This window comes from Carcharhinus amblyrhynchos, chromosome 6 (genome assembly GCF_965287045.1).
Source record: "Carcharhinus amblyrhynchos chromosome 6, sCarAmb.v2.hapA, whole genome shotgun sequence".
Lineage (NCBI taxonomy): Eukaryota > Metazoa > Chordata > Chondrichthyes > Carcharhiniformes > Carcharhinidae > Carcharhinus > Carcharhinus amblyrhynchos.
Genome location: NC_137329.1, coordinates 118,404,290 through 118,429,581, shown reverse-complemented (window position 1 = coordinate 118,429,581; position 25,292 = coordinate 118,404,290). Strand labels below are relative to the sequence as shown.

The window sequence follows — 25,292 nt, the reverse complement described above, 5'->3', positions numbered from 1 at the left end:
TAATTTTGGGGTGTGGGTACAAGGCTGAAGGTTTGTCTAGGACAGCTAATTCACTTCAAAGAATCCCATCGAATCCCTACAGTGCAGAAGGAGGCCATTTGGCCCATCGAGTCTACACCGACCCCAATTCCACCCCTATCCCCATGTATTTACCCTAGCAAATCCTCCTTACGCTAGGGGTCAATTTAACATGGCCAATCCACCTAACCCGCACATCTTTGGACTGTGGGAGGAAATAAATCGGAGCACGCAGAGGAAACCCACGCAGACACGGGGAGAACATGCAAGCTCCACACGGACAGTGAGCCGGGGCTGGATTCGAACCAGGATCCCTGTGAGGTAGCAGTGCTTACCACTGTGCCACCGTGCCGCCCTCTTGCGCCAGCCCTGTTTGGATCAGATACATTTTAATCATTAATCTACACCCACAAGAAAAATGTTAATCTTTACTTTGGGAAGGGGGAAGAGCTCGGGTAAATTTTGAAAAAAAAATTCTGTTCCCTGAATTTAAATAGACAGAAAATTGGGAACAGTGTAATTTGAATGGTCAAACATTTTGGTACAAAATTGTCTGAAAATGTACCCCAGTGTTCCTCCATAAGGCACGCAGTAAGTTAACGGGCTTCTACATGCTCTGGAATATTTTTTAAATGCAATCTCATTCAACGTACTGGATTGGGGACACTAGAGAGAATGTGCAAACTCCATGCAGACAGTGACCCAAACCAGGAATCGAACACCCGTCCCTGATGTTGTGAGGTAACAGTCCTAACCACTATGCCACTCTCATCCAAATCGACCATTGTGACCTTCTGTTCTCTGCTCCCTCATATGACAGGGCAGACCGGATGCAGGGATGCTGACTGGGGGAGGTATGGGGGGGGACAGGTGGGTGGGGGGAGGGTGTGGGGGTGGAGGCGGGGGAGGAAGTATGAGGGTATATCCTCTGGGTGGCCGTTTCCTCCCACAGTCCAAAGATTGTCCCTTAGTGTCCCAAAGATGTGCAGGTTACGTGGATTGGCCATGCTAAATTGTCCCTTAAGTGTCCCAAGATGTGTGGGTTAAGTGGATTGGCCATGGGTGAATGTGTGACTTATGGGGATAGGTGGGGTAAGAGAGCTTGGGTAAGACATTCTGTCAGAGGGTTTGTGCAGACTTGAGGGGCTGAATGGCCTCCTCCTGCCTAGAGATTCCATGATTCTTTAGGAAAATTGAATGCTGCAACTTTTAAGATGGGGGGAAGTTGCTGGGGTTGGTGTTGCTGGGGTAATAATCCAGAGGCCCAGGCTAATGCTCCTGGGACATGAGTTCAAATCCCACTACAGCCGGTGGAATTTAAATTTGAGCAATTAGTTCAAATATGGAATTGACAGCTGGCCCCAGAGAGGGTGTCATCGATTGTCATAAAAGCCTGTCTGATTCACTAAGGTCCTTTAGGAAGGGAAATCTGCTGTCCTTACCTGGTCTGGCCTACACGTGACTTCAGACCCACTCTCAGGTGTCCTTTGAAATGGCCGAGCGAGACGCTCAGTTCAAGACCACGGACAACTCAAGGGCACGGACAACTCAAGGGCACGGACAACTCAAGGGTATAGGCAACTCAAGGGTACAGGCAACTCAAGGGTATGAACAACTCAAGGGTATAGGCAACTCAAGGGTATGAACAACTCAAGGGTATAGGCAACTCAAGGGTATAGGCAACTCAAGGGTATAGGCAACTCAAGGGTATGGACAACTCAAGGGTATAGGCAACTCAAGGGTATAGGCAACTCAAGGGTATAGGCAACTCAAGGGTATGGACAACTCAAGGGTATAGGCAACTCAAGGGTATGGATAACTCAAGGGTATGGACAACTCAAGGGTATGGACAACTCAAGGGTATAGGCAACTCAAGGGTATAGGCAACTCAAGGGTATAGGCAGCTCAAGGGTGTGGACAACTCAAGGGTATGGATAACTCAAGGGTATGGACAACTCAAGGGTATGGACAACTCAAAGGTATAGGCAACTCAAGGGTATGGACAACTCAAGGGTATAGGCAACTCAAGGGTATGGACAACTCAAGGGTATGGGCAACCAGCTGGCCCAGCCAGTGACGTCTGTGAAAGAATTGTCAAAAATGGACTCGCAGCTCTAAAAGGAAACCTATTTGCCATTATCCGCTTTCAGTTGATATGCATTTGTAAATGGCACAATTGTCTCCCTCACAAACCTTTCATGACATTAAACTAGAAAGAGTGCAGAAAAAACTTACTGGGATTCTACCAGGACTTGATGGCTTGAGTTATAAGGAGAGGCTGGAGATACCAGGACATTTTTCCCTGGAGCATAGGAGGTTTAGGAGGTCTTAAAGAGGTCTACAAAATAATCATAGAATCGTAGAACCCTACAGTGCATAAAGAGGCCCTTCGGCCCATCGAGTCTGCACCGACCACAATCCCACCCAGGCCCTACCCCATATATTTTACCCACTTATCCCTCTAACCTACGCATCTCAGGACACGAAGGGGCAACTTTGTAGCATGGCCAATCAACCTAACCTGCACATCTTTGGACTGTGGGAGGAAACCAGAGCACCCGGAGGAAACCCATGCAGACACAAGGAGAATGTGCAAACCCCATACAGACAGTGACCTGAGCCAGGAACTGAACCCAAATCCCTGGAGCTGTGAAGTAGCGGCGCTAACCACTGTGCTACCGTGCCACCCCAATGAGGGGGCACAGACAATGAGGGGCACAGATCAGCTAGATGGTCAATATCTTTTCCCAAAGGTGGGGGAGTCTAAAACTAGAGGGCATAGATTTAAGGTGAGAGGGGAGAGATACAAAAGTGTCCAGAGGGGCAATTTTTTCACACAGAGGGTGATGAGCGCCTGGAACAGGCTGCCAGAGGTAGTAGTAGAGGTGGGTACAATTTTGTCTTTTAAAAAGCATTTAGACAGTTACATGGGTAAGATAGGTATAGAGGGATATGGGCCAAACATGGGCAATTGGGACTAGCCTAATGATAAAAACTGGGTGGCATGGACAAGTTGGGCCAAAGGATGGGTGGCATGGACAAGTTTCCATGCTATAAACCTCTATGACTCTATAACACTGGCAGGGCAACAGAGCACCCACTGACAGGGGAGATTTTATCATTGCGTTTCTCTCCTTCTCGACTGCATGCTACGAACCTAGGCTCCAATGGCAATTATCAAATTAAAGTTACTCCTCAGAATAGCGACTGAGTCAAAAAAAAGTGTGCACATCAGCAGTTTGGAACCACTTTAAAGAGAGATCAGGATTGGTGCTATTTATATGCAGCGTAGTGTGTTTAAAAGGGCTTCACATTACCCTGTCACTCAGAGCTGCTTAACTGCTGGGTAATTTACGCAAGATTTCACAAATGGATGCAAGCAAAGGCATTTTTTATATTGGCGCTGATTTAACTTGGAGATGGCTGAGAGGAGCTAAGTGCCATAAAATCTGACCTTCAACACTGATTTATTTTGTAACAAATACTTCCAGCTGGAAATAAAAAAAAAACTTAGTTCAGCACTGAGGGAACACTGCAGTGTCAGAGGTGCTGTTTTATAGTTCCACAGAATACAGTGAATCTTTTTACAGTGCAGAAGGAGGCCATTGGGCCCATTGAACCTGTACCAACTCTCCAACAGAGCACCCCACTCAGGCCCAACACCCCCCACCCCCAACCCCGTGCTATCCCCATAACCCCACACATTTAGCATGCCTAATCCACCTAACCTACAGGTCTTGGGACACTAAGGGGCAATTTAGCATGACCAATCCACCTAACCTACACATCTTGGGACACTAAGGGGCAACTTAGCATGACCAATCCACCTAACCTACACATCTTGGGACACTAAGGAGCAACTTAATATGACCAATCCTCCTAACCTACGCATCTTGGGACACTAAGGAGCAATTTAGCATGACCAGTCCACCTAACCTACGCATCTTGGGACACTAAGGAGCAATTTAGCATGACCAGTCCACCTAACCTACGCATCTTGGGACTAGTACTTAGCATAAGGGTCTGGCGCAGAGAGGGTTAATGTGGGATTGGATACCTCACTGCCCACAGTGTGAAGGAGCACATGAGGGCAATCTTGGACTGGACAAAGACGAGTGTAGAAGCAAGCATGGAAGCTCCGAACTTAGACCTTATCTCCTATATATGTACATAGCTGTGAGCGGTTAACAAACACTTGATGGATTACTGCACCAGACTAAGAACCTCTTGATGAAGCCTAGCATGAACATTGTACAACACCTAAGAGCAACTAAAGAGTAGTGAGTAAGAGCGCAAGATGTGGAGAAATGAGAGGAGGACCTCCCTTAGGCCGATCACTCTCCACTCTGCCTAGACCCCTCAGATTTTGATATTTCAGGCAATATTGTCTGGATCTCTTGTTTTTACCTGCTCAAGGCACCCTTGCTCCAACTCACGAATAATCTGTTCATTATCAAGATACATCAATACACCTGAAGAATTATAACCAGCTTATAACCAGCCTTGTAGATTTTGGCGAGGTGAAATAAGACTTGGGCCAGGATTCTCTGGCCTCCCGTCAGTGGGCTTCTTGGCAGCGGGAGGCAGCACGCCATTCGCTAGCGACGGGATCAAGGAATCCGCCATGAGCGAACAGCCGGAGAATTCGGGCCTAGGTAAAGATTTACCTACAAGGTTAGGCCATTCGCGTTGAATCAGACTCCAAATATATTTCGCTCCAGATGAATTTCAATTTCCTTACATTCTCTCTTCTGTGTACTCACGTCAATTACGTCAGAGAGGTCATGGATGTAATACTTGAAAACAGAATTATTGCTCGCTTCCAGTGTCAGCAGATATTCGTTTCGTGCCTTGATGGATTTCAGCTTATTTTCTGAGTACTTGGCTTGTCGCTATCCCACATAAAATGAAAAAGAAGAATGGGTTAACGGAAGGGCTTAAGATGAGGGTACAGTTCATCCATCAAAGACACACGCGCACACACAGACACAAAAAGCAGGACACAGAAAATCTTTAAGAGATTCCAATCAGTTGCTATGGCAACTGGATACCGCAGGGCCTAATTTTTCAGAGAAAAAGCCAGGCCTGGCAGCCAAACCTACAGGAGGCAGCACTGTCTATAACTGCCTAAAACGCCACACCCAAGAACCAAGATTTGGAGTTGTACAGAATGTTGGTTAGGCCACAGTTGGAGTACTGTGTGCAGTTTTGGTCACCTCACTATGGGAAGAATGTGTTAGAACTAGAGGGGGTACAAGAGTGGATTTACCAGGATGTTGCCCAGGATGGGGCATTTGAGCTATAAGGAGAGACTGGATGGGGCTTGGATTGGTTGTTGGGGGAGAGGTATGATTGAGGTGTGTAAGTTTATGAGGGGTACAGACAGGATAAATAGGAAACAGCTGTTTCCCTTGGTTGAGGGGTCAATCACAAGGGGCAGAAGATTCAGAGGGGATTTGGGGTAAAAAAAAATCACTCAGAGGGTAATGGGAATCTGGAATGCACTGCCTGGGAAGGTAGTGGAGGCCGGAAACCTTACAACCTTTACAAAATATCTGGATGAAACATCATAACATTCAAGAATATGGGACAAGTGCAGGAAAATGGGATTAGTACGACTTCATTGTTAGTGTGGATTCGATGGGCCGAAGGGTCTACAGAGAAGGGAGAGGGAGTTGAAGAGATGGACAGGTTTAGGGTGGGGAATTGCAGAGTTTGGAGCCTCAGAGGGTAGTGAATCCATGGAATTCTTGTCCGCAGAGGGCTGTAAAGGCTGGATCGTTAAGTAAGTTCAAGGCTGAGATAGAGAGATTTTTATTCATTAAGGGAATCGAGGGTCATGGGGAGAAGTTATCGGGAAAGCGGAGTTGAGGATTATCACATCAGATCGGTCATAATCTCGTTGAACGGCAGAGAGAACTCGATGGGCCGAATGGCCTACGTGTGCTCCTATGTCTTCTGGTTGTTGACACAGAAGCCGATGAGTGCCTTGCGATCAGTGTTGGAGATAAGTGTGGAAGGAGACAGGGAGAAGGGTTTAAGAAGAGAATAATGTTGAAGAAATACACTGGATTGATTGGCCGTGCTAAGTTGCCCCTCAGTGTCAGGGGGAATCACATAGTGCAGAAAGAGGCCATTCGGCCCATCGAGTCTGCACTGACCACAATCCCACCCAGGCCCTCCCCCCATATCCCTATACATTTACCCACTAATCCTTCTAACCCACACATCTCAGGACACTAAGGGGCAATTTTAGCATGGCCAATCAACCTAACCCGCGCATCTTTGGACTGTGGGAGGAAACCGGAGTACCCGGAGGAAACCCACGCAGACACGAGGAGAATGTGCAAACTCCACACAGACAGTGACCCAAGCTGGGAATCGAACCCAGGTCCCTGGAGCTGTGAAGCAGCAGTGCTAAACACTGTACTACCGTGCCGCCCAATAGTGAGGGTAAATGCATGGGGTTATGGGGGATAGGGCCTGGGTGGGATTGTGGTCAGTGCAGACTCAATGGGCCGAATGGCCTCCTTCTGCACTGTAGGATTCTACGGTTCTTCTCTGAAATGGAAGCTAGGATTAGTTTTGCTCCAGATGTGAGCTGGTTCTGACAGAGAATTGTAAGGTCAGCCTGACTCCTGCTGATAAGCCATGTCTGGCGATGGACGGTTAAACCAGCTACAATTAAACCTCTGCCTTTCGGATATCAGAGATTGGGGGATGTGAATCATACTGGGGGAATGGCCAGGACGGGTAAGAGTAGGTTTTATGCTGAGGTCAGCTGGAACTGACTGAATGGCTCTACAAAGAGCCAGGATAGACTCGGTGGACTGAATGGCCTCCTTCTTTGCAGTAATGACTTTATTTGGCTGTTTTTACAAGCGCCAGTGACTTGATGTTGCCGGCGTGGTAACTGGACCAGTTCCAGGTGATAACCACGCATGTGCCCACTGTAAAGATGGCAGCTGCGCACACAACTGCACGTGTGCAGGGTTGGCAACGTGTGCAGCCTTCCGGCAAATCTTTGGCTTTTATGCAACCTAAATGGAAAACTGTCTACCGAGGACTCTGAATAAAAAGCTGATCTACAAATGTATTAAAAACCGTCAACCACGCGGGGATGATGGTCAGTATACAGGAGGTGTTATGTACTGAGGTGGGATCTGCACCATTCACATTGCTGAGCTGTGCATTGGCCTGGTCCTAGGAGAACATGTCCCATTTTAGCAGGGCCCCTCTACAAAAGGTTGTGAACAAAGCCTAGTCCATCACGCAAACCAGCCTCCCACCAACTGATACTGTCCACACTTCCCACTGTCTTGGCAAAGCAGCCAACATAATTAAGCGCCCCACACACCCCGGACACTCTTTCTTCCACCTTCTTCCATTAGGAGAAAGATACGGAGGTCTGAGATCATATACCAACGGACACAAGAACAGCTCCTTTCCATCAGAGTTTTGAATGGTCCTACCATATATTAAGCTGATCTTTCTCTTCACCCTATTTGTAACTGCAACACTATGATCTTCCCCCTCTCCTTTCCTTTCTTCCTATGTATTCGATGGACGGTATATTTTGTCCCTATATAGCACGCAAGAAACAATACTTTTCACTGTATACCAATACACGTGACAATAATAAATCAAACCAAATCAGATGTTGCCCTACCTTCTCCTTCATTTTCTCGATCTTCTTCACTGAGCTTCGCCGCTGGTGTTTCTCTTCCAGCCGGATGCTGAAGACGGGGTCCCTCCCGATCTGTTTCTCCTCCTGTTTCTCAGCCTCCTTCAGCTTGCTCTCTGAGCTGATGCTCTCCGTGTGATACATGTGGTACGTCTTCATGACCTGTCGTGGCGACACAGGCAACATGAAGCAACACTTCCAACCTAAAGAGCATGCTCTTCGATAGCACTTCCCGCAATTCCTCGGGACATCCCAAAATACCTCACCGCCAACGAAATGCTTTGGAAATTTAGCTGCTGGTACAAAGCAGGAGGCATTTTACACACACACACACACACACACACACACACACACACACACACACACACACACACACACACACATGCACGGCAGATGGTAAGATTTGACTTCAATAAAAATCTGAAATTAAAAGTCTTAATGATGACCATGAAACCATTGTTGATTATCAGAAGTACCCATCTGGTTCACTAATGTCATTTAGGGAAGGAAATCTGCCATCCTTACCCGGTCTGGCCTACATGTAACTCCAGAGCCACAGCAATGTGGTTGACTTTTAACTGCCCTCTGAAATGGCCCAGCGAGTCACTCAGTTCAAGGGCAATTAGGAATGGGCAATAAACGCTGGCCAGCCAGTGACACCCGTGGCCCATGAAGGAATAACAAAAGACTTTGTAACCAGCCTAATTGATGCTTGATTACTTATTTAGATTTGGTGGGCAGACTGCTGATTGTGGCACCCATCCACACTCCATATTAAGGGGACCACCCCACGGGGCGTGAGTAATAAAAGACAGCCCATTGCCTTTCAAGTAAGATGTTTTATTCAGGTGCTGACTACCCTCTCAGGTGGGTGAAAAGGGTTGGGGGGACGGGGGCACTGGCCTAGTGGTATTATCGCTAGACTACTAATCCAGAAACTCAGCGAAAGTTTGAAGCATCCGGGTTTGTATCCCAGCACGCCAGATGGTGGAATTTGAATTCGCTTTAAGAATCTACTGACGAACATGAAACCATTGTTGGAAAACCCCATCTGGTTCACTAATGTCCTTTAGGGAAGGAAATCTGCTGACCTTACCTGGTCTGACCCACGTGACTTCAGAGCCATGGCAATGTGGTTGACTCTCAACTGCCCTCCAAGGGCAGCTAGGGATGGGCAATAAATGCTGGCCAGCCAGTGACACCCATGTCCCACGAATGAAAATAAAATCCCAGGGTACAATTTTGAAGAAGTGCACAGGGGTTTTACTCAGTGTCAATGCACGTCGCTCAAACAATACCCCAAAAACATCCCGAGTCCCTGAGTCCTTTCTGACTGGTGGCGAGAATTCAATGTGTGCATATTGTGGGTAGCACGGTGGCACAGTAGTTAGCATTGCTACCTCACAGCACCAGAGGCCCAGGTTCAATTCCCAGTTGGGTTACTGTCTGTGCGGAAACTGCACGTTTTCCCTGTGTCTGCATGGGTTTCCTCCGGGCGCTCCGGTTTCCTCCCACAGTCCGAGACACGTGCTGGTTAGGCGCATCGGCCATGATAAATTCTCCCTCAGTGTACCCGAACAGGCGTCGGAGTGGGGGATTTTCACAGTAACTTCAATGCAGTGTTAATGTAAGCCTACCTGTGACAATGATAAATAAACATAACTTATTGGGGCCAAGTTTTGTATCATAGAATCATAGAACCCTATAGTGCAGAAAGAGGCCCTTTGGCCCATCGAGTCTGCACCGAGCACAATCCCACCCAGGCCCTACCCCCATAAATTATACCCACTAATCCCTCTAACCTATGCAACCCTGGACACTAAGGGGCAATTTCTTAGCATGGCCAATCAACCTAACCCGCACATCTTTGGACTGTGGGAGGAAACTGGAGGAAACCCACGCAGACACAAGGAGAATGTGCAAACTCCACACAGACGGCAACCCGAGCCAGGAATCGAACCCAGGACCCTAGAGCTGTAAAGCAGCAGTGCTAACCACTGTGCTACCATGCCACCCTGTATTGCTATATTATGCAATGGTGGCTACACTCCAGAAATGCTTATTCAGCTCAAACGCACTTTGGGATTTCCCGAGGTTTTGAAGAGAGCGATACAAAATACTATTTTTTCCCTCTTTGCCAGGTTTAATAGCGCAGACATTGTAACATATTCGCTCTCAGAGGGAACTGATTCCAAAAACAACCATTTACAGACAGTGTTAGCACTGTTCAACCTTCTCAATGTTTTCCAGTATCTCTGGGCTCCAAGAGAATATCTTGGACACAGCGGTGACTAATAAAGCTCTGTGAAAATATTTACGCATATTAGCGTGTCAAAGGAGCGGTAATTAAACCATGCACCTTGGGCTCCCACCCAGATACAGAACAAGAAGGGAAAATAACAACAAACATTCCAACATAAAATGGCCCGGGAGTTAACTCTGCAATGTACTGGCGACAAGCCAAACTTTTCACTTTATTCATGCTAAAATTACAGCCACACACTTCATCTGCACTGGGTACAGTAAGGGACCCTTGCTCAGGATTCCGTAGTCCAAATTTAGAATCAGATCACATTTTCATGCTTTGATTCATCTGTTAAATCGGGAGATTTGTGGACTCAGTGTCTTTTCCCCCGATTGTTAGTGAACCAGCCACAGAGACAGCTCGGAATCAGCAGAAACGGCTACAGTGGGAGTACGGCGAAGGTTCCCCACGCTGATTCCTGAGATGGTGGGACTGTCATTTGAGGAGAGAGTAAGTTGGTTAGGAATACATTCAACGGAGTTTAGAAGAGGGGATCGCAAAAAAACTTATAAAATTCTGACAGAGTTAGACAGGGTAGATTCAGGGAGAACAGAGTCCAGAACTAGGGGTCATAGTTTGAGGATAAGGAGTAAATCTTTTAGAACTGAGATGGGGAGAAATTTCTTCACCCAGAGGGTGGTGAATGTGTGGTTGAAGTTGAGGCCAAACATCGTAAGATTTCAAGGAGAAATTAGATATAGTGCTCCAAAAGCTTGTGCTACCAAATAAACCTGTTGGACTTTTACCTGATGTTGTGAGACTTCTGATTATTGAAGATGGCAGTTAATAAAGCATACTGTATTCTGGACTTTATTAATAGGGGCTCAGAGTACATGAGCAAGGAGGTTACATTAAACTTGTACAAAACACTAGTTTGGCCTCAACTGGAGTATAGCGTGCTATTCTGGGCACTACACTTCATGAAGGACATTGGACAGTATGCAGAGGAGATTCATAAGAATGGATCCAAGAATGAGGAACTTCAGTTACACAGACAGATTGGAGAAATTGGGGCTTCTCCTTGAAGAAGGGAAGATAGCGAAGAATCCTGATAGAGATATTGAAAATCATGAGAGATCGGGACAGAATTGATAGGGAGAAACTGTTCCCATTGGTGGAATGATCGTGAACTAGAGGGGGCAGGTTTAATATGATTGGGAAAAAAGGGAATGGCGGGCGACCTGAGGGAAAATACCTTCACACAGCGAGTGGTTAGGATCTGGAATGCACAGTCTGAGAGTGTGGTGGAGACAGATTCACACAGCGAGTGGTTAGGATCTGGAATGTACTGTCTGAGAGTGTAGTGGAGACAGATTCACACAGCGAGTGGTTGGGATAGGGAATGCACTGTCTGAGAATGTGGTAGAGATAGATTCACACAGCAAGTGGTTAGGATCTGGAATGTACTGTCTGAGGGTGTGGTGGAGACAGATTCACACAGCGAGTGGTTAGGATCTGGAATGTACTGCCTGAGGGTGTGGTGGAGACAGATTCACACAGCGAGTGGTTAGGATCTGGAATGTACTGTCTGAGGGTGTGGTGGAGACAGATTCACACAGCGAGTGGTTAGGATCTGGAATGTACTGTCAGAGAGTGTGGTGGACACAGATTCACATGGTGAGTGGTTAGGATCTGGAATGCACTGTCTGAGAATGTGGTGGAGGTAGATTCATACAGCAAGTGGTTAGGATCTGGAATGCACTGTCTGAGAGTGTGATGGAGACAGATTCACACAGCGAGTGGTTAGGATCTGGAATGTACTGTCAGAGAGTGTGGTGGAGACAGATTCACATGGTGAATGGTTAGGATCTGGAATGCACTGTCTGAGAGTGTGGTGGAGACAAGTTTATTTATTTGTCACAAGTAAGGTTTACATTAACACCGCAAAGAAGTTACTGTGAAATTCCCCTAATTGTCACACTCTGGCGCCAGATTCACATAGTGAGTGGCTAGGATCTGGAATGCACTGTCTGAGAGTGTGGTGGAGACAGATTCACACAGCGAGTGGTTAGGATCTGGAATGCACTGTCTGAGAGTGTGGTGGAGACAGATTCACACAGCGAGTAGTTAGGGTCTGGAATGCGTTGTCTGAGAGTGTGGTGGAGACAGATTCACACAGCGAGTGGTTAGGGTCTGGAATGCACTGTCTGAGAGTGTGGTGGAGACAGATTCACACAGCGAGTGGTTAGGATCTGGAATGTACTGTCTGAGAGTGTGGTGAAGACAGAGCCAATAACGACTTTTAAAAAGATTTGATGTATTATCTGGAAAGAAAGCCCAGACAGGTGTTACTGAGAGATGGCGAGGGAATGGAACAAGGTGAACTGCTTCTATGGAGGGCCACACAGACACAGTGGGCCACACGGCCCCCTTCTGTGCTGTAACCATTCTCTGATTCAAGGTCATCCTTATTCTAGGGAAAGGAACTCCTGCCTCTTCAACCTTTCCTGACAGGTAGAGCCTCTGTTATCCCATTGTAAATCTTGATTGCACCTTCCCCAGTGCCTGCATATCTTTTTGATAATATGGACAGAGTACGTTGATATAGTTTGCCAGCTGACTGATTTAACATGGATTCAACCATTTCAGTCTGGGAAGAGAGGGTTAAAAATTAATCCAATCGATCTTAAACTGAAGACATGGCTTGAGATTAGAAAGAAGCATGAGATGTAGGAGCTGGAATAGACAATTCGGCTTTTCGAACCTGCTCCGACATTCATTTTGATCATGGCTGATCATCCAACTCTGTATCCGCTTTCCCGTCATATCCAATACAGTCATATTCAATTTTCCCTTTCATCCACGATGGATAATAAGAGTAATATTCCAGTATTTTCTCCTGATATGAGATTATACTGGAAGATTCAATAACTTTCTAATGATCTGAATATTTTTTGATTCATTCATTGGCCGTGGGCATCGCTGGCTGGGTCAGCACTTGTTGTCCATCCCTAGTTGCCCAAGGGCAGTTGAGAGTTAACCACATTGCTGTGGCTCTGGAGTCACGTGTAGGCCAGATCCAGTAAGGATGGCAGATTTCCTTCCCTAAAGGGCATTAGCAAACCAGATGGGTTTTTCCGACAATCGACAAATGGTTCATTAGTCGATTTTTAATTCCAGATATTTTTTATTGAATTCAAATTTCACCATCGGCTGTAGTGGGATTCGAACCCGGGTCCCCCTGGGCATTAGCTGAGTTTCTGGATTAATAGTCTAGCAATAATACTACTAGGCCATCGCCTCCTGTATTGACAGTGCTAGAGAAGTTTAAGAATATAGTTTAATCTCATATGAGGATCTCAATTTCCAACACTGAGTGAGGAAAACACGCTTAGCGATTGATACGATTTGAGGAATGAAGTGTACACATTCCTGACACATGGTGCTAGATTCTCAAGTTATTTTAAGATACGCAAGATTTAAATTGTTGCCTTCCGAAGATGGTGGCATAGTGGTATTGTCATTTGACTTGTAATCCAGAGACTCCAGGCAAGATCTGGGGACCAGGGTTCAAATCTCACCACGGCAGCTGGTGAAATTTGAATTCAATAAACAAAATCTGGAATTAAAAGCCTACCAATGACCATGAAACCATTGTCGGTAAAATCCCTCTGGTTCACTAATGTCCTTAAGGGAAGGAAATCTACCGTCCTTACCAGGTTTGGCCTACATGTGACTCCAGAGCCTCAGCAACGCGGTTTGACTCTCGAATGTCCTCTGATATGGATGGCAACTAGGGATGGGCAATAAGTGCTGGCCCAGCCAACGATGCCAACACCTCATAAATGAATTTTAAAAAATCCTACCACAAAACATTAGAATTCACGCTCTAAACCTTTGCTTTTCAAGTCACTTTCCTCCTTTAAGGCAATCCAAAAAATCTACCTCCTTGACTAAACCTGTTTCAACGTCTGCTTCAATTTGGTGTCAATGTCTGTCTGATGACGCTCCCCTGCATTGCCTTGGAATGTTGGGACTACTTCAAAGGTGCTATATAAATGCAAGCTGTTGTTCTTGTAAACACTGCTGTTTATGATTCCCCAGCCTGCAACGCCAAGGCAGGTGTTAACTCACTTCAGTTGGAGTTATATAAATGACATTGATTGACTATGTGGTGGGGGGTGGGTAGGGTTAGTGAGTTTGCAGATGACACAAAAATCGGACGGGTGGTTAACAGTGAGTGTCTTGGGCTACGAGAAGATATTGATGGAATGGTCAGATGGGCAGATAAGTGGTAGATGGAATTTAACCCTGGAAGGTGTGAGGTGATACACTTTGGGAAAAGTAATTTGACAAGAAAGTACTGAATGAGTAGTCGGACACTAGGAAGTTCTGTGGAACAAAGGGACCTTGGCGTGTTTGTCCACAGATCTCTGAAAATGAAGGGCACGTTAGTAGGATGGTGAAAAGGGCATAAGGGACACCAGCCTTTATCAATCAAAATATAGATTACAAAAGCAGGGAGGTCATGATGGAGTTGTATAGAGCTTTGGTGAGGTCACAGCTAGAGTAATGTGTGCAGTTCTGGTCACCACATTATCAGAAGGGTGTGATCACACTGGAGGGGGTGCAGAGGCGATCCACCAGGATGCTGCCTGGGATGGAACATTTAAGTTTTAAATAGAGATTGGATAGACTTGGGTTGTTTTTGTCAGAGTAGAGAAGACGGAGGGGCGACCTGATCGAGGTGTACAAGATTATGAGAGACATGGACAGAGTGGATAAGGAACAACTGTTCTCCTTAGTTGAAGGGTCAGTCACGAGGGGATACAGGTTCAAGGTGAGGGGCAAAGGAGGTTTAGGGGGGATTTGAGGAAAAGCTTTTTTACCCAGAGGGTGGTGACTGTCTGGAATGCGCTGCCTGGGAGGGTGGTGGAGGCGGGATGCCTCACATCCTTTACAAAGTACCTGGATGAGTACTTGGTACGTCATAACATTCAGGGCTTAGGATTAGGTGGGAGTTCAGGTGCTTCTAATGTGTCGGTGCAGACTCGATGGGCTGAAGGGTCTCTTCTGCGTTGTATGATTCTATGATTGCAACACCAAACTAAAGCAAGCAGGAATTCAATGTAACCGCAGGAAACGCCCACACAGGAGAAGGTTCAGTTCATTGTAATGTCGCTATACGGTGGCACAGTGGTTAGCACTGCTGCCTCACAGCACCAGGGACCCAGGTTCAATTCCCAGCTTGGGTCACTGTCTGTGTGGCATCCAGTTTCCTCCCACAGTCCGAAAGGTGCACTAGCCGTGCTGAAGTCTCCCTCAGCGACAGCTGCCCGAACAGGCGCCAGAGTGTGGGGATTTTCATTGCAGTGTTAATCATAGAATCCCTACAGTGCAGAAGGGGGCCATCCGGCCCATCGAGCCTGCACCGACCACGGTCCCACCCAGGCCCTATCCCCACATAATTATCCTGCTAATCTCCCTGCTAATGTAAGCCCACTTGTGATGCTAATAAATAAGTAAAAATAATATTTCTTTCACTGAAACGGGCCCATGTTCACAATTGAAAGAAGGATTCTGAATAACAAGGGCTTCACAATAAGTTCCAGCTCTCGCAGGCACCTTGCACGCAAATCGCCCTGACTTAGTAAAGCCCTCTCTGATGTCCATGAGTGATTTTAGGGAATGTTCTGTCTCAGTCAGTCTGTGAGCACGCACCTCGCTCTGCCATGCAGCATTCTATACAACAGCATGCCTCGGTGTTAAAAGGTTATTTTAAAAATGATTAACAGAAATAGGACACTGCGGAAGCAGGATACTATTTATAGACTCCAGTGGGTTCAAGAATTATTAATGAATTTCTATTTTAACCGGTTATACGGGGATATAGCCACTGAAGTCTCCCTTGTTTTACATTCTCAGCGTGTACACTCCGGGTTTTGTTTTTTGGGACGGGAGTCTCGCTGGAAAGGTCAACTCATCTCCGCTTGCCCTTGAGAAGGTGGTCGTAAGCTGCGTTCAGTCGCGACGCTGGATTTGTCAGGCTGCAATATGAAGAGATGCATGAACCTCAATCAAATGGCCGGACTTGGAATGTGCCCCTGAAGTGGGGAGGAGGGTACCATGGATTATTTAACGACGGATACATCGGTCATTGAGGTTGCCCCTCCTCCCCCCCCACCTCCACCCCAGTTCCTGTCCCCAACACTGACATATACATTGTCCAGTGGAGGTCACTTTGGAAAGGGGGAAGGGGAAAGGGGGGGTGCAATAAGGAGAGGCCACACTGGCCAATTTGCCCCTGTCTAGCCACAGGGGGTTAACCAAAACCACAGTGAAGTGCAGCATCAGCAATGATAGAAGACCCTGTGTCGTTATCTGAGGGAAAGTAGTGTCCTGGCCAACATTCCTCCCCAATGCCCCCATAAACAGGCCATTTGTATGCCATTCATTCGTTAGTTCTACAATTGTCCACTCAACAGCGACTTATTAAAGTCACTAATTATTAAACTTACAATCGTAGAATCCCTACAGTGAAAAAGGAGGCCATTTGGCCCATCGGGTCTGCACTCACTCTCGGAAAAGGGTCGCACCCAGGCCTTTTCCCATAAACCTACATATTTACCCCGCTAATCCCGCTAACCTACACATCCCGGGACGCTTAAGGGGCAATTTCCCATGGCCAATCCACCTAACCTGCACATCTTTGGAGAGTGGGAGGAAATCGGAGCACTCGGAGGAAACCCACGCAGATATGGGGAGAACGTGCAAACTCCGCACAGACAGTGACCCCCAAGCCAGGAATCGAACCTCAGATTCCTGGCGCTGTGAGGCAACAATGCTAATCACTGTGCCACCCACTGCCATTGTGCTCGCAGCACCTGGGGGTGGGGGGGGGAGGGTGCTAGTCACATTATCCAATCTGTGCAAACAGATTTCCAGCAGACTTTAGTGGACACTTGGCCTAACTGCACTGTATCTCTTCATGCGTCAGCTAATTTTAAAGTGAGCCTCGCCGCCTTCTCAGGGGCACCATTTACAAAAGTGGGCCGCACCACCCGAGTTTCCGACAATTCACCAAGACACGGGCCGGGTCCAAAAGAGTTCAGACGATGGAGAATCAAAAGGGTTTGCACACATTGAAAGCAAAAGGCTCAGGAATGAAAGCCTCTTAATTTCTTTCGATTACGTTGTCTTCCCTCCCCTCAGCCTCTGAGGGGGCTGTAGGGATTATCCATAGTGGACGAGAGCAGATACGTCGCAGAATCCCGGCAGCTGAGGAGGCCGGAGCCAACTCGACTTGGCTGCACAGCGATAAGATATTCGCTGAGGCTGCAGAAGCTTGGGGATCTTCTCGTTTGTTCCGGAATCATCATTAGTCGTGGAAATTTCCAGGAAATCAGTTTCTCTTTTGCTTACTCACTGTTTTTTTTAATTCCCATGGAATGTTTTCACCCCGAGCTTGTGCGCTAAACACGGACGATTTAGTTACATTAGGCAACGAGGACATTTGCAGAGAGAAATATCAAAACATTTTATCCTCTTGCAGTGGCGGCCTTCTGCCTCATAAAAGGATGGTGGGCGCCGTGGTTAAGGTTGTCATCGACTTCAGGAAGTGTAGTGTAGGGCAATGTCCCTGTCTACATCATGATGTGGGTATGCCGGCGTTGGACTGGCGTAAACACAGTAAAAAGTCTGACAACACCAGGTTTTAGTCCAACCTATTTATTTGATAATAGACTCACAAGCTTTCGAGGGGACTGCCTCTTCGTCAGGTGAATGGAGAGAACTCTCCATTCACCTGATGAAGAGGCAGTCCCCTCGAAAGCTTGTGAGTATATTATCAAATAAATAGGTTGGACTAAAACCTGGTGTTGTCAGACTTTTTCCTGTCTACATCAACAGGGATGAAGTAGAAATGGTCGAGAGTTTGAAGTTTTTAGGTGTCCAGATAATCAACAACCTGTCCTGGTCCCCCCCACGCTGACACTATAGTTAAGAAAGCCCACCTATGCCTCCACTTTCTCAGAAGACGAAGGAAATGTAGCATGTCAGCCATGACTCTCACCAACTTTTACAGACGGACCATAGAAAGCATTCTTTCTGGTTGTATCACAGCTTGGTATGGGCTCCTGCTCTGCCCAAGACCGCAAGGAACTACAAAAGGTCGTGAATGTAGCCCAATCCATCACACAAACCAGCCTCCCTCCACTGACTTTGTCTACACTTTCCTCTGCCTCAGCAAACCAGCCAGCATAATTAAGGACCCCACGTACCCCAGACATTCTCTCTTCCACCTTCTTCCTTTGGGAAAAATATACAAAAGTCTGAGATCACGTACCAGCCGACTCAAGAACAGCTTCTTCCCTGCTGCTGTCAGACTTTTGAATGGACCTACCTCGCATTAAGCTGATCTTTCTCTCCACCTTTGCTATGACTGTAACACTACATTCTCTCCTTTCCTTCTCTATGAACGGTATGCTTTGTCTGTATAGCGTGCAAGAAACAATACTTCTTGCTGTATATTAATGCATGTGACAATAATAAATCAAATCAAATCATTGTCAGCTGGGGTCCGATGACCCCGCTGTGACACGGCGATCTGTGTCACAGTTAATGCAGGGAACCAGAGTGAGTTGGGAAGATGCATGGTTCACTGGTCTTGGTGAAGGCCAATAGACCATTTACCTTCTTCACCGCCTGCTGCACCTGCATGCTTACCTTCAGCGACTGGTGTACGAATTCACCCAGGTCTCGTGGCACATTCCCCTCTCCCAATTTATGGCCACTCAGACAGTAATTTGCCTTTCTTTTTTTGCTACTGAAATGGTTACCGTCACATTTATCCACATCATACTGCATCTATCCACTCACTTCAACTTGTCCAAATCACACTGAAGCATCTTTGTATCCCCCTCACAGCTCACTGTTCCAGTTCTCCCTGCGTCCAGCTGGCTCCCAGCGCTGGTGAAAGGGGTGGGGGTTGGGGGGGAGTGAGTGAGTGAGAGTGGGAGGTAAGGGTGAGGGAGGTTGGGTGAAAGGTTGAGAATGGGAGGGGGGGGGAGCTGAGAGAGAGTGATGAGGGTTGAGGTGCGGTTGTCAGAGAGAGGGGATGAATGTGTGTGTGTGTGTGTGTGTCAGAAAGAGAGAGAAAGAGGGAGGGGGAGAGAGAGAGAGAGAGAGAGCAAAAAAGAGGGAATGAGGGAGGGGAGGAGTGAGGAACAGAGGGAAAAAGAGAAAGAGGGAGAGAGAGAGAGAGAGGTAGACAGAGAGAGGAGAGAGGGAGATAGAGGAAGGGAGGGAGGGAAAATGAAAGGGAAAGAGAAAGGGATGGGGAAAGGGAGAGAAAGGGGGAGGAGAGAGAGGGAAAGAGGGAGAGAAAGAGAGAGGGAGAGCAGAAACGAGAGAGGGAGAGGGAAATAGAGAGGAAGGGAGGGCAGGAGAGAGGGAGGGAGTGAGAGAGTGGGAGAGAGAAAGAGAGTGAGAGAGATAGAGTGAGAGAGAGTGTGAGGATGTGTTCTTGGCTCATTCCCACTCAGAGTTCCCATTCACCCTCAGCCCCTGCACACTCCCACCCACTCTCATTGAGAACCCTGAGACTAGGAGTGAGCAGGACACACACACACACACACACACACACACTCACACACTCACCCTTTCACACTCAAATATTCATCTAAATTTAAAGGAAAAATGAATTTTTTTGCTCAGCAAGTTTCTTTTTCCTCCACAAGTTCATGCAGTGTTAATGTAAACCTTACTGTGACCAATAAATAAACTTCAAAAACTTTAGTTAATTTGAAAGAGAGTTTGATGTTGTGCAAACCTCAAGTTTCTGCAGTTACTCAGCAACCCCCATCCGGAATAGGAGAAACATGGAAACGTAGCCCCTCATGTGAAAAGGCTGGATGAGCAATGTGTTAATGCAATCCCTCATCTGGGATTGGGGCTTTGTCTCTTATACAGAAAAAGAGGCTGAAGGATTTATACAAGAACATCTCAGGGAAAATGAGTGTAAAGGCACTTTGATTTTCATCATCTCCTACATACGCACCCTCAGGTTCTTTTATCCCAGCCGAACAATGCTGGATTCCCATTTCGAGTCTAACAGGCCATCTATTGCAATGGAAGGAAATTTATTCAGGATTTCCCTGCCGTCCAATAACCACGTAAGTCACTGTACTGCCTGCCCGAGGCAGGCACTTTCTCCAACTCTTGGGACTAGCAGTGGAGAGTAGGGTGTTTATCATTGCCTGCTCCCCAGTTGCCCAGTTACCTTCCCAGAAGACAGAGTGACTGCAGCTGAGAAGCCAGGCCAGAGTGTAATCCACTCTTTTCCATCATTATTAGTTAACACATGAACTTACACTGTGCACGTTCTGCCCAAGTATTTCCCTGTCAGCCCCGTGTGAATGTTGTGACATATTACACTGAGCAGAGAGAGCTTTATAATCCCTACAGTGCTGAAGGCGGCTATTTGGCTCATTGAGTCTGCAGCGACTCTCCGAAAGAGTGTTCTCCCCAGCTCGTATTGCTACTCTCCCAATTCCCAGCAATCCCCTGCATTTTACCATGGCCAATTCATCCAACCTACACATCTTTACACACTTAGGGGCAATTTAGCGTGGCCAATCCACCTAACCTGCATATCTTTGGACACCAAGGGGCAATTTACCATGACCAATCCACCTAAACTGCATATCTTTGGATACTATGGGACAATTTAGCATGGCTAATCCACCTAACCTGAATATCTCTACATGCTAAGGAACAATTTAGCATGGTCAATCCACCTAACTACATATATTCAGAGTGTGGGAGAAAACCAGATCACCCAGAGGAAACCCTTGCAGTTCTAAAGAGCTGACGGACAGTGTTTCTATGTCTAAACACACCACACGGTGTGGCACTGGGGAATTCAGACTAGGAAGGTGTAGCTCTAGTCTCTCACTAGCACTGGGGCAGTACGATGGCACAGTGGTTAGCTGCCATAGTGCCAGGGACCTGGGTGGAATTCTAATGTTTTTTTTATTACTGAATTCAAATTCCATGATCTGGCCTGGCAAGATTTGAAACCTGGGTCCCCAGAACATTTGGATTAATGGCCTAGCGATAATAACACTGGGCCATTGGCTCCCCAGATTTTATTTTCTGAGTTCTAAATTCTGTGGCGGGTTTTGAACCCAGTTTCCCGGGCATTAGCCTGGGCCTATGAATGACTAGTCCAGTGGCATTAGCACTGAGTCAACATCTTCCCAAGCTGGTGGGAAGCAGATTCAAAAGGAAATTGAACATAAACGTGTGGGGAAAGAGCAAGGGGAGTGTTTCATTGGAAAGAGCCTGGATAGACATGACGGGCCTAATGGCCTCCTTCCAAGTTGTGCTGATCTATGATATACAGCATGACTGGCCATTTCACAGTGCCGTTAAGGTGCAGAAGGAGGCCATTCAGCCCATCATGTCTGTACCGGCTCTCCAAACGAGCATTATAACTTAGTGTCATTCCCCTGCCATTTCCCCGTACCCCTCCCTCCACATTGTTTCTATTCAAGCAATCATCTAATGCCCTCCTGAGTACCTCGATTGAATCTTCCAGGCCGCGCATTGCAGACCTCAACCACTCACTGTATGAAGAAGTTTCTTTCTCACCTCACATTTGCTTCTCCTAGCGATCGTTTTAAATCTGTTCCCCCTTGTTCACGGTCCTTTGACGAGCGGGGACGGTCTCTATTCTATCCAGCCCCCTCATGATTTTGAACACCTCAATCACATCTCCTTTTAGCCTTCTTCTCTCCAAGGCGAACAGTCCCAACCTCTGACGGGAGGTTCCTGTTGTCTGCCTGAGGGACAAGGCTAGGGGAGGCAATGGCCTAGTGGTATTATTGTTGGATTATTAATCCAGACACTCAGCTGATGTTCTGGGGACCCGGGTTCGAATCCTGCCATAGCAGAATTCAATAAACAATATCCGGAATTAAGAATCTAGTGATGACCATGAAACCATTGTTGGAAAAACCCATCCGGTTCACTAATGTCCTTTAGGGAAGGAAATCTGCCATTCTTACCTGGTCTGGTCTACATGTGACTTCAGGCCCACAGCAATGTGGTTGACAATAGGGGCAATTTTTTCACACACAGAGTGATGAGTGTCTGGAACAAGCTGCCAGAGGTGCAGTACAATTTGTCTTTTAAAAAGCATTTAGGCAGATATATGGGCAAAATGGGTATAGAGGGATATGGGCCAAACGCGGGCAATTGGGATTAGCTTAGTGGTTAGAAAAGGGGGCGGCATGGACAAGTTGGGCTGAAGGATCTGTTTCCATGCTCTAAACCTCTATGACTCTCAACTGCCCTCGGGCAATTAAGGATGGGCAACGGGGGCAGGAGAATGGGGATGAGAAAAATATCAGCCATGATTGAATGGAGGAGCAGACTCGATGGGCTGAGTGGCCTAATTCTGCTTCTATGTTATAAATTCTAGCAACGCCCATGGCCTACAAATGAATAAAAAAGAAGGCCACGGGGCAAGCTTCTGCCTCCAGCATAGTAAACCAGGAAGGAATTTGAAAACGTGAGCAAGAATTTATGAATATTTAATTAAAAAAAACTTAGATAAACCAGCGCCCTGGTGCAAATGAATCATCCATGTATTTTCATTAATAATACAAAACACATAAATCCTCCCTGGCCCATTCTTTCAGAGATATTAATTATGCTAATAAGCTTAACACCAAGGAAATTACACTAAGCAAATCAGGCAATTTTCTTTCTCCCAAAGCAGCAAAATGAGATTTTCTTTTCCCCCCCGTAACAAAATTCGAGTATTTGATTTGTAATTATTATGTTTGATGACAATCGTCCTGATCAATTTCACAACGGCGCCTGAAATATACTCTTAATTGAAAAAAAAAACACCCTCTCCCAAACCGTGTGCTGAACGAAAAACGGTATTACACCCCCGCACATTTTACTTGTCGAGTCTGGTGTCTTTACACAGGTCGATGAGACAGATTTCCGTTTCAAATTAAACCACCGTGATCAGTGCCAGCAAAAGCAGGTCGAGAGCCACTGGGGCGGGGGGAGGAGGGTGGAGGGAGGGGGTGGGAGGGCTGGGGGGGGGGGCGGTGGTTGCGGAGACGGGAGTGGGGGGGGGTGGATTATTGGCGAAGGCAGAGTTCCGAGATCGATCTCGAGCGCCGAATGTTAATTTAGCATCGCTTGCAAAAGGTGCAATCAACATAATCGAAGCGCTGGAGCGTCGTAAATCAGCGCAGCTTCCCCCAGCGACTGTCTGGCCTTTGGATTTATTCATTCTCAGATGAGCCAGATCGCATCCCCTGACTCCCAGGCAGCTCCTCCATTCTGCAGGCTTGGCGTCGAAATTACAGCCCGTGTCTGGAGCCAGGAGCCGGAGTTGGGGGGGGGGGGGTAACTCAGAACCAGTAAAGAGGTGCTTTTCGGAAGGGGTGCCCGTCATGGGTTTACGCTGAGTTTTCAAGGTCGTTTCACAGGCCTGGCTCACTGCTGCGCTCAGCGCAGTCTCTATACGGCCACTGTGGCAGCAGTAACTGACCCTGAAGTTTGTTTAATGATGTGTGATTCAGGATACCACGCAAGGACTGGAAACCTAGCAACACTCCATAGGAGCAGTATATGCCCCATATCACCACCAATTATTTCTCTATAAGAGCCACTGGATTGGGTCATTACAATGACTACAGTAGCTTACATCTATATGGCGTCCTTAAGGTAGCAAAACATTCCGAGGGTCCCCACAATAACATTACCAAACAAAACGTGGCACTAAACCGTCTGAGTGGCACAGTGGTTAGCACTGCTGCCTCACAGCACCAGGGACCCGGGTTCGATTCCCGGCTTTGGTCACTGTCTGGGCAGAGTCTGCATGTTCTCCCCATGTCTGTGTGGGTTTCCTCCCACAGTCCAAAAGATGTGCTAGTTAGGTGCATTGGCCCTGCTAAATTCTCCCTCTGTGTACCCGAACAGGCACCAGAGTGTGGCGACTAGGGGATTTTCACAGTAACTTCATTGCAGTGTTAATGTAAGTCTACTTGTGACACTAAACCAATCTGATTAAGTGTCCCAGTGGTGGATGTTAGAATGTAACTGGTGATGACGTTGAACCTGTTGTAATGTGACCAATGATGACAAGCTGTAAGGGTCATCTGACCCAGTAACCATGTAACCAATGACAGAATGAAGTGATGATCATCTGACTCATTATAAATCAGAACCTGTTGGGAATCATTTGGAATTGCCCAGGATGAGGCCCCAAGTTTGGAGTAATGAAGTTTCTTTATTAAACTTTTTCTTTGATTTATAAGTAGGAGTAAGTTTTGTTATATTTTTATTGTCTACACTGGAAGAGTTCCTTCTAGATCTTGGTCTTCTGGATCAACAGTGGAGAGTGAGAACAGCGGGAAACCTGGCGGCTGACAGTGGCGGGGCTGGAAGATCCTGCCCTGAGCCAATGGCGGGCTGCCTTCATTCAAGGGGGGTGAGCAGAAAATCCTGCCCATTAGGTCAAATGTACTAAAATCTCCATGGTCAAAGAGGTAGGCTTTAAGAAGTGTAGGTAACGAGGAGAGAGAGAGGGATGGAGAGATGTAGAGAGGATAATCCTGAGCTCCAGGCCCCAGGCAGCTGAAGGCTTGGCCATAAATGGCGGAGCGATACAACATGAGAATGCTTCAGAGACTGCAATCAGATGAGTGAAGATATCTCGGAGGGTTGTGGGGCTGGAGGAGATTACGGAGATAGAGAAGGGGGAGGGTGTGGGAAGGGGGGAGTGTGAAAGCAAGGGGAATTTTAAAAATTAAATTGTTGCTTGATGGGGAGCTCGGGGTGTCACAGAGGAACAGGACGAGGTGCGAGTTAAAACACAGGCCGAGGATCTTCCACTCCTGCTTATAGCAGGCCATCATCAGAGACGGTTTGTGGGACCTGCCAAAGGACTGTTGACGTTGGGTGGGACTTTCCTGAACTGCTCAACAATCCTGGCCAGAGTTAGCAGAGTTCTGGATGACCTCGGGTTTACAGAATGTGGGAGACTGGCCAGTTCTGTGTCGGAACAGTCGAGTGTGTAAGGCATGGATGAGGCAGCCGGTGGGCTGAGTGAGACATTAATTGAAAGAAAGAGTCTTGTACTAAAAATATTGCTGGCAGAAATTAGTGGCCTAGTCAACTGGTTACATAATCGGGCACTTACACGAAATGCATTATTGCTGTAACAATTCCCACTTCCATTGACTTGGAGTTAATTGTCCCCATGTTCTTTCTGGAAACACTGGCCCGCTGACAGTCAAGAGTTGCATCAGAAGTGAC

General features: G+C 47.0%; 1 protein-coding gene across 3 annotated transcripts in view; it reads right to left on the bottom strand.

Moving 5' to 3' along the window:
- The window catches only part of srgap1a (SLIT-ROBO Rho GTPase activating protein 1a), a 233,268-nt gene that overhangs the window by 66,503 nt on the left and 141,473 nt on the right, over positions 1-25,292 (bottom strand). For all 3 annotated transcript variants that reach the window (XM_080191293.1, XM_080191294.1, XM_080191295.1), the window contains exons 5-6: positions 7,688-7,864; positions 4,782-4,910 (exon numbers count right to left, since the gene is read on the bottom strand). In XM_080191293.1, coding sequence (XP_080047419.1) covers positions 4,782-4,910; positions 7,688-7,864 — 306 coding nt within the window. The remainder of the gene's footprint in view (positions 1-4,781; positions 4,911-7,687; positions 7,865-25,292) is intronic.